Source organism: Panicum hallii, chromosome 6, assembly GCF_002211085.1.
Source record: "Panicum hallii strain FIL2 chromosome 6, PHallii_v3.1, whole genome shotgun sequence".
Classification (NCBI taxonomy): domain Eukaryota; kingdom Viridiplantae; phylum Streptophyta; class Magnoliopsida; order Poales; family Poaceae; genus Panicum; species Panicum hallii.
In genome coordinates, this window is record NC_038047.1 from 2,371,923 (window position 1) to 2,386,338 (window position 14,416).

The 14,416-nt window shown below is 48.1% G+C and overlaps 2 protein-coding genes across 2 annotated transcripts; one reads left to right on the forward strand and one right to left on the reverse strand.

Annotated features, from left to right (window-relative positions):
• Nucleotides 1–728: 728 nt before the first annotated feature.
• On the forward strand, nucleotides 729–2,606 carry LOC112896410 (F-box protein PP2-B10-like). Its single transcript, XM_025964369.1, has 2 exons — nucleotides 729–1,358; nucleotides 2,062–2,606. The coding sequence occupies exons 1-2, from the start codon at nucleotides 769–771 to the stop codon at nucleotides 2,525–2,527; spliced, it is 1,056 nt and encodes a 351-aa protein (XP_025820154.1). The 5' UTR covers nucleotides 729–768; the 3' UTR covers nucleotides 2,528–2,606.
• A 9,280-nt stretch (nucleotides 2,607–11,886) lies between these two features.
• On the reverse strand, nucleotides 11,887–13,049 carry LOC112898596 (aquaporin NIP3-2-like). Its single transcript, XM_025966947.1, has 4 exons — nucleotides 12,810–13,049; nucleotides 12,298–12,717; nucleotides 12,148–12,209; nucleotides 11,887–12,034 (listed from the first exon to the last, which is right to left on the reverse strand). The coding sequence occupies exons 1-4, from the start codon at nucleotides 13,047–13,049 to the stop codon at nucleotides 11,887–11,889; spliced, it is 870 nt and encodes a 289-aa protein (XP_025822732.1).
• Between the last annotated feature and the right edge of the window lie 1,367 nt (nucleotides 13,050–14,416).

Sequence of the window (14,416 nt, forward strand, 5' to 3'; positions counted from 1 at the left end):
GTGGATCAGGGTAAAAGGACTTTAAACACCATTAGCTACTTATTAGCTCGGTTCAATCAACTAATAAAATATTATAGTAAAAATTAGCTGAGATAATTAACTATTTCATTAGCTGATTTGTTTGGATCCTTAATAGCTAATTTTAGCTAGCTAATCATTAGATGGAGGATCCAAACCGGACCTCACTAGTACTAACCTGTAGTAGTGACTAATAAGCACCTTGGATGGTATGGCCGACAAGCCTGGACTTCGGAGCAATGCGTCTTGTTGTTGCATGTCTGAAACGGATCTTGTCTCGGTCGATGCTCGATCGTTTGCCTGCATGTAGACGATGATGTAGCTAGCTAGCGAGCGTGGGCGATTTGTCGGTATGTGTGACAGGCCGACAGAGGATGGATGCATGCAGAGATGGGAGCGGCAGGAAAGGAGATCCGGTTGCCTGCAAGCGAATCGAAGCGGCGGGCCACCCGTCGCCCCCTCCCTCCGGCCTCCGCCTCCTCCCGGCGGTGCGCGGAGCATACCGGGATCGCGCTCCGACCTTCTTCCTCCCGGGCCCGCTTGGACACACGTCTCGTTTTCCGATCGGGCACGGTCAATGGTACTCCTACTAGTTGTATAGTATAGTAGTGGCGCACAGTGCACGCAGCCGCACGCACAAGAACAGTCGCCGGCCGTCGCTGTCGCCGGCCCCGCGCCCGCGCGCACCAGATCAAATCAAATCCCACGACAGCATGTGCTCCCACTATATAAAGCTCGCCGGCGTCTAGGATGCCCGTCGTCGGTGCAGGCCGGACCAGAGCCACCACCACCGCCACCAACTCGCGACGCACGTCGTCCGTCAGCAGCTATCCTGTCCCCGTCCGCCCCGACCTCATTCGTAGTTACAGCACCAGCTACCGCATCCACCCATCGGCGATGGCGGCGGCCGCGGAGGGGGCGAGGGGGCGGGAGACGCAGCTGGGGGACCTGCCGGCGGACTGCCTGGCGCAGGCCATCGCGCTCACCTCCCCGCGCGACGCCTCCCGCTGCGCCGCCGTGTCGCCGACCTTCCGCGCCGCCGCGGACTCGGACCACGTCTGGCAGCGCTTCATCCCCAGCGACGACGCGCAACTCCTCCTGGCCGCGCTGCCGGCCAAGGGCGGCGGCGGCGGCGGCGGCGGCGGCAGGAACAAGAAGGACGCCTACCTGGGCCTCTGCGACGCCGCCAGCGCCGCCGCCGTCGGCGGGGACGGCGGCTGCCGGGTGTGGCTCGACAGGGCCACCGGCGCCAAGTGCTACGCGCTCTCGGCGCGCAGGCTCAGCCTCCCCTGGGACGACGGCGAGTTCAGCTGGAGGTTCACGCCGCACCCGCTCTCCAGGTATTCCTCCTCTTGTCGTATATTCTTGATCAAATCTCTCACACTTCAGTTTCCAGCATGCATCCACTATGATACAGTAAGAAATACTCAGCAAAATTAGCTAGGTGCATATCATATATACTACTAGGTAATTTGGCAAAAAAAATAAAAATAAAAAGACACTATTTTTCACTTTATAAAGATCCAAAAACACTGAACAAAGATCAAGTGTTTGAGCTAATGAGCTTGTTAGTTGTTACTGTCACGATTTAACTACTCGGAAGCTTTTAGAAAAGCTCAACCTTAAGCCTGTTCAACCACACCGGAGAAAACTACGTGGCACCACCTGCCCACTAGTCTCAGTCAATCAACTCCCCGGACGATCGATTCTTCCCTGCCATGGCGCCCCCATACGGTTGGCAGCTGATTTTTCTTCAGGCTGTCACTGTTTGTTTGGCTTCGAGAGCCCCACCACGTCGCCGTCGCGAGCAACATGCCGCGTCGGCATCGACGGCGACGCGACGGACGACTTGTTCTCGCGCCCGCGGGCGGCGGCGCCATGGGTCACACGAATCGCTAATTGAACAACCTTATCCTGGCACCAACCAACTGCAATATAAAATACTTGTCGCGTATCCTTTTGCGTTTGGGGTCCGATTTGGATCGGATTATTTTCCTGACGACGAATTGGATCCGCAAATTAATCAGCATCCATCCATGGCAGGTTCGGGGAGGTGGCGGAGCTGGTGGAGTGCACGTGCCTGGACATCTACGGGCGGCTCCCGGCGGCGGCGCTCACGCCGGCGGCGCCCTACGCGGCGTACCTGGTCTACGACACCGCGGCGGGGGGCCGCCACCGCGGCCTCAGCTTCCCGGACCAGGAGACGGCGGTGTCCCTGGGCGGCCGGCCCGCGGCGCGCCACGCCGTGTGCCTGCGGCCCGACGACGCCGAGGCGCGCAAGTTCGGGGGCACCAGCGGCCCGAGGCGCGGCGGCGGAGGCCAGCAGGTGCTGGTGCGGCAGCCGAGGAGGAGGGAGGACGGGTGGTGGGAAATGGAGATGGGGCGGCTGCGCACGGCCGGCGGCCGGGAGGAGGAGCAGGAGGAGGTGGTGGCCAGCTTCGAGGCGCTGGGATGGTACCCCAAGAGCGGGCTCGTCCTTCATGGCATCGAGTTCAGGCCACTCCACTAGCTGCAATGCTGTATAGTTCTATCGGTTTTAATGATCCAAAGGCTTTCCAGTTCTTTTGCATGGCGAGTCAAAAAAGAAAGTTCTTTTGCATGGACGTACGGGCAGCGAGAATTTGGACACCGAGTTCGCCACCTTCTGGAATTTGTAGGAGGGCGGCCATTGTCAATGATAATAATATAGTGATAGGTTTGATATGTCACTTTAGTCAGCTAGGGCGATGAGGCCATGGCCAAGGCTCGTTACATTGGTCATGTGAGAATAATAAATATTTTATGATGGTAGATAAATCTAATAGAATAACTTACCTGAATGAGAATAAACACGTGTTTGCCAACTGATAATCTACAAGTTGTGTTTTTCAAAAAAAAAAATAAACTACAAGTTGCCTCTAGGTATATGTATCGCTTGCTATTGTTCTAGTGTAGATTCGTACAAAATCGATTCATAAACTTTTGGAGTTTGCCACTTACCTTGAGATTGCTTAGGAACAGATCTATACGCGGAGGGGACTCAAGGCCCCTACCCCTGAGCTTAATGGAGAAATGAGAGAATGAAGAGTGCTTCTAGATAGCTATTAAACTGCATATTGGGTGTTGGGGCTGAATTCTCTCATCCAATGTATTAAAGATTTATTGTATCATAAGCACTCATGTTCGAGCTCGGGTTCTTCACCTCGGTCGGGCGACAGCGCCGACGGCCGCTCCGGCACGTACCTCGCCATGTGGTACCGTGTGGGTGGCCAATCGCCGGAGCCCCCTCCTCAACTCCCTCCCCACGTTCTTTGGCTGAGGTCCGACGGCCGCCTTGTCATGCTCGATGTCCAGAATGCCACCATCTGATTTTCGATGATGCCAACGAAGGACGTGACCGGCGGCGGCACCGCGCGGCTGCTCGACAGCGGGCGCCAGCCCGAGGCGTGGCAGAGGAGGCAAGCAGGCGGTGGTGCAGCAGCCGAGGCGGAGGGAGGACGGGTGGTGGGAGATGGAGATGGGGCGGCTGCGCATGGCCGGCAGCCGGGAGGAGGAGGTGGTGGCCAGCTTCAAGGCGTTGGGATGGTACCCCAAGAGCGGCCTCGTCTTCCATGGCATCGAGTTCGAGTTCAGGCCAGTTCACTAGCTGCAGTGCTGTATAGTTCTATCGTTCTTCAGGGTCCAAAGGCTTCGCTGTTCTTTGTGCATGGACGTATGGGCAGCAAGAATTTGGACACCGAGTTCAAGCCACCTTCTGGAATTTGTGTTCACTATGCATGAAAGGAGGGCTGCCATTATCAATGATGATAACATAGCGATAGGTTCTTATAAAGGAGATGTCACTTTGGTTAGTTAGGGCGATGAAAAATGTGGAGACCATGGCCATGGCTTATTACATTGGTCATGTGAGAATAATAAATATACTATATGATGGCAAATAAATCTAATAGAATAATAGTGTTTAAATCTCAAGCAAATCAGGAGGATAGACCAAAGTTGATTCGATCACATCCCAACAACTTACCTGAATGAGAATAAACACGCGCTTGCCAACTGATAATCTACAAGTTGTGTTTTTCAAAAAATAATTTACAAGTTGCGTCGCTTGCTATTGTTCTAGTGTAGATTCCAACAAAATTGATTCATAAACTTTTGAAGCTTGTGACCTACCTTAAAATTGCTTAGGAACATATCTAGAGGGGGAGGGGGCTCATGAGAAATGAGAGAATGAAGAGTGCTTCTAGATAGCTATTAAACTGTATATTGAGTGTTGGGGCTGAATTCTCTCATCCATAGTATTAAAGATTTATTGTATCATAAAACCATGCCACTATTTTTGATGAGTTGAAGAGTGGGCTGTAGCATTGCTTGATCAACAAATTAAAAGATTTAGTTAAAGGGTAACTTGCATTTTCCTGCCCTGCAACTTGCTACCTTCTTATTCAGTTCTCTCAGTGTCGATGCATTGCATAGATGCAGATGTGTATGTATCCATATTATTTTTCTAACAATTGATGATCTACATGCAGAGGTTAGTCTTGTCACCTACCTTGAAACTGCTTAAGGATGGATCTAGATGGGCAGGGGCTCAAACCCACTACCCCTGAGCTCCATAGAGAAATTAAAGGAGGACAGGAGCAGTGCTTCTGGACAGCTACTGAACTTTAAAAAAAATGAGTTTTGAGGCTAAGTTATCTCATCTAGTCCGTTAAGATTTGTTGTATGACTAATAAATCGTACCACTCTATGACTTGAACGTGTGAGCTTTTGCATTGCTTGATTAGCAAATTAGAAGAGTTAGTTAAGAAAAGTGGGCAACTTGCTACTTATTCAGTTCACTCAGTATTGATGCATTGCATGTATGCCAACACCCATGCGTCCATGTTATTTTCTTTTATTTTTTTCTTTAGGCTCCGTGAACTTGACATTTTTGTCATCGATCAAAATATCACCTAGGGTTAGTGATTGATTGTGAAAGCAACAATTGAATAGAAAAATAAGTCACACTCGTTTTCTTGCCATGCCTTTGACTCACAAACTCGAGTCGGATTCCTTCACTGCTAACTGAGGATCGTTCGTTCTTCACTCTCTTGCTATTACCCGCGCGGAGCGCAGCAACCGACGGTGCATATTATCGCATAGAGAGAAGCGATCGTACTACCGGAAAAGTGCCACTAACCACTAGGAAGAAATCACCTTTGGAAACTTATGGCGTACAAGTTGTGCCCATGTGTATCTATCACTTGATGCATATCGTTCTTTTGATGCTATAGAGCCCCAAAAGTTGGTCCGCGAGTTTCTGAAACTCACCATCTGGTTTGAACATGCTCAGTGGCGAATCTAGCGGCAGTGGTAGCTCAAGCCCTCCTACCCCTTGGAGCTATATCGATACATCGCGACATGGCCAGAGGTCGTAGCTATTGCTCCTGCACAAGTAAAGATGAAAAGTGCATGTAGAGGTTGGCAATATCAAATTGCAACACATAGTCAGCTGCCAACTCTTCTTCTTGATGTTCCATCTTAACACGTCCATATCCGAGCTATAGGTATATCATATATAGCACCACATATTATTGCTACGTACTGCTTAGTTCAACTATAAGGTCAGGCAAGCAGTTAGTCAGTGCCAACCATATTAGAATCGGGTTTAACTTTTCTTAGAAATGAAAGAACCGAGTTAAACCGACGGCTTCTGCATTGAACCGCTGTCGATTCGACTCGATGTGCTACAGAATGTGAAAAAGAAAAATTAATGTGCTAAGCCCACCAAAGCCAGCAGAAAAAGCGGCTAGACTACAAAGTTCCTTTTGTGATGATAATAAAAAATTACTTAACATCATTATGTTTTTATCTTTCTTTATGAACCGGTGGTTGAACTCGTCAATTGGTGAAGAACCGGTTTTCTGACCAGTACGAGATCCAGCGAACTGGTAAGCTCACCGGTTGCATCACCAGCCCGGTATCTTTTTTTTTCCGTTGTCTCCAATTACACCCCAAAAGAGTTGGAAAGCACGTACCACTAGGACAAAGGGACGTGGTGCTACCCAATCTCCAAGAGCCCCGTGCTTGTCAATCACCGCATTTTTCCACAGGCTGTGTCATCACTGTTAAGTTCAAAGTCCGCTGAATTTTCACTGGCGATTTGTGGTCCTGTGTCTGTGATTTTCTTTCAGAGAGAGAGAGAGAGACCGATGGTTGAACTGTTCTTGCGCTTGCAGCAGGGATCACAGGAAGAATCCTCAAACAATCTTATCATGCCACCAACTCCATATCACTAGCTGCATCATAGCTTTGGATTATACTAAAAAATCTTATCATTTCTTTTGGATTACATTTGTCGTGATGCATTATGATCTGCCCCAAGACTGGCAGTTTTTGCGTGCACTGGCAAGGAGGATTTTTTTAGAAAAGAAAATAAAAGGCAACGAGGATTTGGACACCTGTGTTTGGTGGCTGATGTCATCATTTGTCAATTCCTTTTGTTCCGGAATTTATATTTTTTACTATAAAAATAAGCAAAAAAATGTGAGAGCTAGAAGCCCCCGTTTGGGCTATAGTTGGCCATCTGGGTCAGGCCAAACGGGTGGCACGAAATCCGACCCAAAAAAGCCCGGCACGAGCCTGGCCTAGCACGATGCCAATCATGCCCGGGCTGGCCTGGCACGATGGAGCAGGCCGTGCGTAGGCCGTTACCTTAGCCCGTAGTACCGGCCCAGGTATGGCTCAACTAATGGCCAGGTCCGATGGCGGTCCGGTTTCCCGGCCTACTATAGCCGTTGGCCCGTTGCCCCCCCCCCCCCCACCACCACCAGCGAGTCGTTGGCCCAACCCACTAGCCGTTGGGAGGGGGCATATATGCCCCGCCGGCTCGCCCTCCCTCAGCGCCCCAAACCCTAGCCTCCAGCTCCCTCCACTCGCCTCCCCGACGCCTCGCCTTCTCGTATCTCTCTCTCCGCTCTCCGCTCCCCTCCCAAAACCCTAGCTCTCCGGCGGCTGGCAGCGGCCACCGCCGGCCTCTCCTCCACACCCTAACCGACTCCTCGCCTCCAGCTCTCACCCCGCTCTCTCCGTTCCACTCCTGCCACTGGATTTCGAGCGAGCTCGTGTTCTAGATCTAGAGCTCTCATCCTCTCGTCGACTCGGCGGCCGCCATGGTGCTCCGGTGATCTGGTCTCACAGATCTGTTGCCGATCTGTGAAGCCGTGTTGAACCATGGTGCTCCGGTGATCCGGTCTCGCAGATCCTTGGTCTTGTTCTTGTGTTCTTGCTCTGGCGCTCCTTCTCGTGGTCTTGTAGATCCTAGTGCCCTGGTCCTAGTGCTCCATCTATCGGCCGCTATGGTGCTCCGGCTTCGCAGATTGGTTGTAGATATGTGAAGTCGTGAGGAACCAGTGGGCCGTTTGGTCGTTGACTCATCGACTACTCTAGTGCTCCGATCTCGCAGCAGGTAAACCCCATTTCTTTGGTCTTGTTCTTCTGTTCTTGTGCCTCTGTTCTTGTTCTTATGTTCTTATTCTTTTGCAGGCCGTTGAGGGATCAGAGCAGCCGCGATGGCCGATGACGATGAAAGGCACTCCATCAATGATGATCTTCATATGATGGGGCTCCCTGGAGATGACGAAGATGACCTTGTGGCGGACCAGGAAGCCCTGTTCGGTCGTAGCGCCACCTCGCTAATCAATCTTGCTGCTGATGACAGTGACGGCGATGGCACGGGTGATGCAGCTGGTGCTGGTGCCGAGCCCGACACCGTGACCACCAGCACCAAGAGGAGGTGCCCGTGCACCTCTGATGTCTGAATGATTTCAACAAGGTCTACAAAATTATGGACGGTAAGAACATTCGCTTCCAAGCTATGTGTAAGCATTGCAAAACTGTCTACTCTGGTCTGTCTTCCAATGGTACTGGTCATCTGCAACGGCATAGAGAGAGATGTGAAGTTCGAAATGCTAAGTCTCGTGAGTCTCGTATGTCTCAAACCATGATTCAGTTTAACCCTGATGGTAGTGTGCGTCAACCCAGCTCTGTTGTTTGATTGTTAGACTTGATCTTCCTATCTGTTTGGGTGAGACCCGATGCTTTTGAGGAGTACATTAAAATTGCCCACAACCCTAGGTTTGCTTTTGTGTCTAGGCAGACCACGACTAGAAATATTGTGAAGTATTATGCTGATTGTCGTGCTAAGCTTATTGTGACTTTGGGTGATGGGGTTTCTTCTGTTGCTCTTACATCTGATATGTGGTCTGGAAATGCTAAGGAGGACTATCTTAGTGTGGTTGCCTATTTTGTTAACTCTGATTGGCAATTAGAGAAAAGATAATTGGTCTTAGGCTCATTGAGGTGTCTCACTCTGGTGAGAACATTGCTGAGCCTTTGCTTCATGTGTTTGAGGAGTATGCTTTGGCTGATAAGGTGTTTCCTATTACTTTGGATAATACCTCTGCTAATTCTAATGCAGTGGAAAGACTGGCCTCTAGATTGTCTGCTTATGTTGGTGAACTCTTTTTTGCATCAATATTGTGCCTATCACATAATTAATCTAATTCTTAAGTGTGGCTTGAAGAGGCTTAAGCCTTACCTGGAGGCATTCACAACTGCAATTTTATTCTTGAACTCTTCTAACCAGCGCATTGCTACATACAAAAGCTATTGCATTGCTACTGGTACATGACCTAGAAAGTTTGGCTTGGACATGGAGGTGAGGTGAAACTCTACCTACCTCATGCTTAAACATGTCATCCCTTATAAGAGCACATTCAGTGTGTTCCTCCAGCTCACTATCCCTGGGGACAAGGTGATCATATACTCTTGACTGAAGCATAATGGTATGTTGGTGAGAAGATTTTAGAATTTCTTGATTTTTTTATAATTCAATTGTTGCACTCTCTGGTGTTTATTATCCTACATCTCCACTAATACGGCATCATCTAATTGAGATTGTTGGCTACCTAAATTCTTATGAGAATAATAGTTTGCTTAGAAATGTTGTAGTCCCTATGAAAGATAAATACTTGAAGTATTAGAGAGACATTCCCATATTTTATTCTGTTGCATCCATCTTGGATCCTAAAGCTAAGTTAAGAGGTTTCAACAATGTATTACTGCTGTTAGCTAAACTTACCGGTACTGATTATTCTGCTTACTTCACTAAGGTAAGAGCTGAGCTTGCAACTATGTTTAACAAGTATGATAGTAAATTTGGTGCAGTGAGATAACAGAAGCCTGCACAACAACCCTCTACTGGTAGGAAGAAAATAGCCTGGGATAAGATTTTTGTATCAAAAGGTGCTGGTTCTTTAAGGTCAAGTTCATCTGGTATGGCTTCTTGTATTTCCTTCACCCCCCCCCCCCACCCTCTCTATCTAGAAGGACCTCAGCAAGTGCCTTGCTGCATGCAGCAAGCACTACTGGTCTTGGTATTGGATATGAATCGTCGTCATATTTAGATAGTGACACTATGGATCAATATAATGATGATGATGACCTCAACATCTTAACCTGGTGGCATAAGCACAAACTAACCTATCCAGTGCTTTTAATCTTAGCTAAGGATGTTTAACTGTTCTTGTTTCTACCATCTCTTCAGAATCTGCATTTAGTCTTACTAGCAGGATCATTGAAGAAAGGCGGTGCCGACTGAACCCGGAGATGGTAGAGATGCTCACCTGCATCAAGGATTGGGAAGCTGGTGGCCCAACACTCAGTGGAGGATAAAAATCTTGAAGAACTTTTTCTTGATGGTTCAAATTTATAATTATAATATTGGGGTGTAACTGTACTGTAACGTGGTTGAACTTGAACTATTTAACTTGAGCTGGGCTGTACTTTTTTCCTATCTATAGTTTTCGCATGAGGTGTGAGTTTTTACCTAGATAGGTTTTTAATGAGGTAGCTATTGCACTAAAGCTCAATAATATTCAATATTTTGGATCATCTCTTATTTCTATGCCTGTCTTTATTTCTTTTCCTTCTGAATTATAAGTTTTCTTGATCTAGTACTGTGAAATTGCTTGAAAGATTCATGTTTTCAACTTGGTACATAGAGAATGAGTTGAATGAGTGGTAATTTGTGGTACAGTGCCTGGGCCGGCACGGGCACGTAGGGCCCGGCCCTATTATGGACGCGGCGTCGGGGCGTGCTAGCTCCAAAACAAACCGAACCTCAGCCAGAAATTCTTCTACCGGCGCGCGCGCAGGGGTGGGGGCAGGTTGCCGCCGGGGGGGGGGGGGGGCGACGGCGGGGGGTGGGGGCGAGGCGGGAGGCGGCCGGGCGCTAGCGGCGCGGGGGGGGGGGGAGGGGGGCTGCGGGCAAGGTCAATAGAACGAAACGTTTTTCTCCATAACCAGTGGCAGGTGGGTAATTTTTTACCTCAAAAGTTACTGAAAGCAGGGAGAATGTGCTTTTGCATTTGTATTAGGGTGAAAGCTGTTTTTGGGCAAAAGCAACTAGGGCGTTTAAGCCCTTTGGTTGGCTTTTGGCTTTTGCAAAAGCAAAAGCAGATGTAAAAGTCCAACCAAACACACCCTATGAGGGTTTAGGGTCGTGCCTGGACCGCTGAGTCGGCACGCCGGGCGGCTCAGCCCGGCCTGATTAACTGATGAGGCCAGATAGGGTCAGGCCGAAACATGCCTGGACCAAGCTGTGCTAGGGCCGGGTCGTGCCGGACGGCCCATTTGGCTAACTATAGTTCGGGCTGCAAAATGGTGGCCCACAACAGAAACAAGCCTATATTAGGCTTACCACCGTTTTGCCAACAAGCTCGTGCTGCAGCAGGCTCATTTATGGGCCCAGGCCATTGGCTTGCCATTTTGCCTAGGCAGGCAGCGCCAAAACCTCTCCCTCTTGTGCTGGGTCGTCGCCTCCGGCGCCGTCATGTGTGTTCCGGTACCCGAGTCCCCGGCCACGGTGGCCGGAGCTCTAGTCCCATGGTCTACCCGCTGCAGTGGGTCGACCTTTCGTCAGCCCGCCGTGGACGTTGAGCAGCTCAGTCGCTCGCTCCTGGCGCCTCCGGCCGTCAAGCATTTCTCGGGATCAGACCGAAGAGCAGCAGGGAGCCGGTGCACATGCCTATTTCGCATTACTTCCGATGCTAACCACTTTCTTATATAACATAGATCAGGCGACGATTAGGTTAATTAGGCTTCTCTTTTGGGGGTACCAATTAGCATTTATTAGTACACTGAACTGGTTAACAGAAGTCTACTATTCAGTATGTCACCATGGCCATGAGATCCCTTTTTGCTCTGAATCTCCTAGGAGCAGTGCTCTCTTCTGCACCCCCTTCCTCCCAAATTCAGTTTGTTAATTTGCTCCATTTGGCAGTAGTACTGAAAGTGCTCTTGTAAAATTTTGCGGTTTTAACTTGAATATAACTTTGATCTGTCTAAGTCTAACATGTAGTAAAGTTACTGCTAAAATTCTGGGCTTTACCAAGAGGTTCTTGTTGAATAAAAATGTCTGAATTAGGACAATTGTATGTCAGAAATACAATATTTTTCCCCTTTTTAGGATCCCCAACCGATTCTTGAGGATTAGGAGAATAAATGAGCATCAACATAGAGCTGAAGGATGTTACATTATGTACATCTGGAAGAAACCAATAAGAGAAGGGGAGAAATGAACTGTGCAAATGATGAAATTAGCATTCTGCAATGCATCTACACTTTAGCCACTCCTTCGAAGCTGAAAAAGTCATAATCCAACTTGCTACTTGACCATGAGTCAGAAGAATTGTAGTGTATTTACATTCAGGTAGTATCAGATATTCAGAATGCTCCTAGAAACACTTGCTCCCTGCAAAAGCATGATTAGTCAGACCTACACAGACAAACAGGATTTCTTATTGTTAATATTTACTACATTCCTTAAAACTTCTTACCTGTTTTTAATTACAGCTTAATTGCAACATAAGCCCCAGTTCCAGCTATAGCACCCAGAGGGGTTGCCACCATATAGATCCAAATCTGAGTGTATCTCCCAGTGGCAATTGCTGGACCAATTGTGCGTGCAGGATTCATTGATGCTCCTGTTGATGGCCTGCTCATAAGATAAAAAATGGAAATATTCTTTTAGAAAAAAAAATCTGAAAGTTTAAGTCCACAAGACAGCTCCTTATGAAAAGTGTTTCTGAAAATTCCATATTTACATACCCTGCGACAAGAGCATTCATCATTATTGTTGCCCCAACTGCCACTGCTATCAACTCTTTCACCTGAAAATAGTGGTGAGAATATCATTAGTATATTGCATGCAATTGAAGGGAAAATGCAAATGGATGGTGGAACCAATAGAAAACTTACTGCATGGGGATCAGTTGCAAGAGCGGTGATGATGAACAAAAGTACAAATGTCATGATGAGCTCAAGGAAGAACGCTTCGACAGTCCCAACCTTGGGCACGGTGGTGATCCCAGGGTTCACTGGATGGTAGATGCCCTTGACGGTGAAAGAAGCGGCGATAGAGCCAAGAACTTGTGCAGTCATGTAAGGCAGAAGGTGAGCAAGTGGGAGGTGGCCAAACACGGTCATGGCGATGCTAACTGCTGGGTTCAGGTGGCAGCCAGATATGTGGATGAGGGACAACACGAGAACAGTGACGGCTAAACCTGCAGATGTTGCAATGCCAAGTAGGCTCTCAACTCCGTCATGCTGCTCATTCATGATTATGGTGGAAAGCACGGTGAAGATCAATATGAATGTGCCAAGGAACTCCGCAATCACCTGCAACAACAGTAGCCGAGACCTGCAAGATTATACATCTGAAGAAAACTGAAAGATAAATGTCTGTTAAACTGTTACGGTTTGTAATTTACCTTCTTGATAAGAGGAACTGCTTTCATCTTTGGTAAGCCGTGATTCCATTGATGATAACGAGTTGCATGAGCATCAGAGGATTCGGCAGGAGTAGCATGAGGATGTGAGCTGATACTGCCAGCACCGATCAGCTCAAATGGCATGACCTTGGAGCTTGCAGCCCTTGGGGAAATGATGATGGAGATCTTGTTGCTCTCACTTGTCTGCAATGGTGGGACTGTAACTGCAGCCGCATCCATGCCGCGCTTTCGCTCTTCCTCTCAAAGGCAAGCTACTGAACCTCACTAATAATGGGTACTTAAACTGGATGATGATGCTTTACTCTGCTGTTTTGATCTCTGAAGACCAAAGGAATTTCTGTTGCCGATGCTTGGATGTGATATGGAGCATGGCAGTGGAGTGGAGGGGTATATATAGGCATCTGATTTTGCTTGGTTATCGTGTGCACAACATGCGCCGCAGCTGCTGTTGTGGAAACCAGCTGCCTCCAAATTTGCAGCGGCACGGGTGCTGAGTTCATGGGTTTCGAAAGGCGGAAACAGAATGCTGCGGAGAAAGGATCGTGCTAGAATGCTACAGCAATGTAAGTATAATAACAACGTCAACGCGCCCCTTCTGGGCCAGTGTTCAGTTATCAAATGAGAGCTCTCAACAGCTGTGTTTATTCAATAATACTTGTTGCCATCATCTCTGATCTCTGGCTCAGAATGGAATATTCTGACCTAGCTCAGTTCACCTCTTGTTCAGCTGTTCATATCGGCAAAACGTGCTGATTCTCTTCAGGGATTTTTTTTTTCAAAAAGAAAAATCTGTTGAACGACCACGATGTTAGTTAGATACTTCCGCATAGAGAAACGGGAGTAGAGAGATGACGCAGACAAAACCTGGCGGTTGAGGACAGGAAGCTTGTTGGAAGAATCTAGATGAAGGATTGACCTTGGCATTCCTGCGTTGCTTGAAAAACAGGGTGCTGATCCCGGCGCACACCCCTGCCGCAGCAAATCTGAAGCCGCTGGTATCAGCAGCAGCACATGCCACAGGGGCGTGTGAGAGTCAAGGTAAATCAAATGACAGACAGTCCATTGATCCAACTCATACCTTGTTGTGGAAAATATTATAAGAACTTTCTCAACTCACTATATAATATAGTAGTACCCCGATATTCGAAATTTTCTTCTGATCGGCTCCTGCCTAGTGCAACAGGCAGTTCATAGCTGCATTCACTATTTTTAACAAAATAAAATCCCACATACTCAGGACACTTCTTCTTACAAGAAATGAAAAAAATTATCAGCATGTAATGCAGTCTTGTACCTTTTTTGTGCTGTTTTACTCTTCACTCTTGGTGCACAGTTGCAGTATTAGTTAATCAAAAAGTTTTGTGCGCTCCATTTTGAAGTTCAATCATCGTCTCAATGAACAATTTCTGTATTCATCGACCTACCTCGCCCGTCCGTGAACATTGAGGAGCTCCTTCTGACATACCATGCAGTGGGGAACTGGTGGACACGGACATGCCTACTTTGATTCCCTTCTGAATTATATTAATTCAGGAATAATAAATCCACTATGCAACATTGTGTTTGTGCAAAACAGGTCAATATGG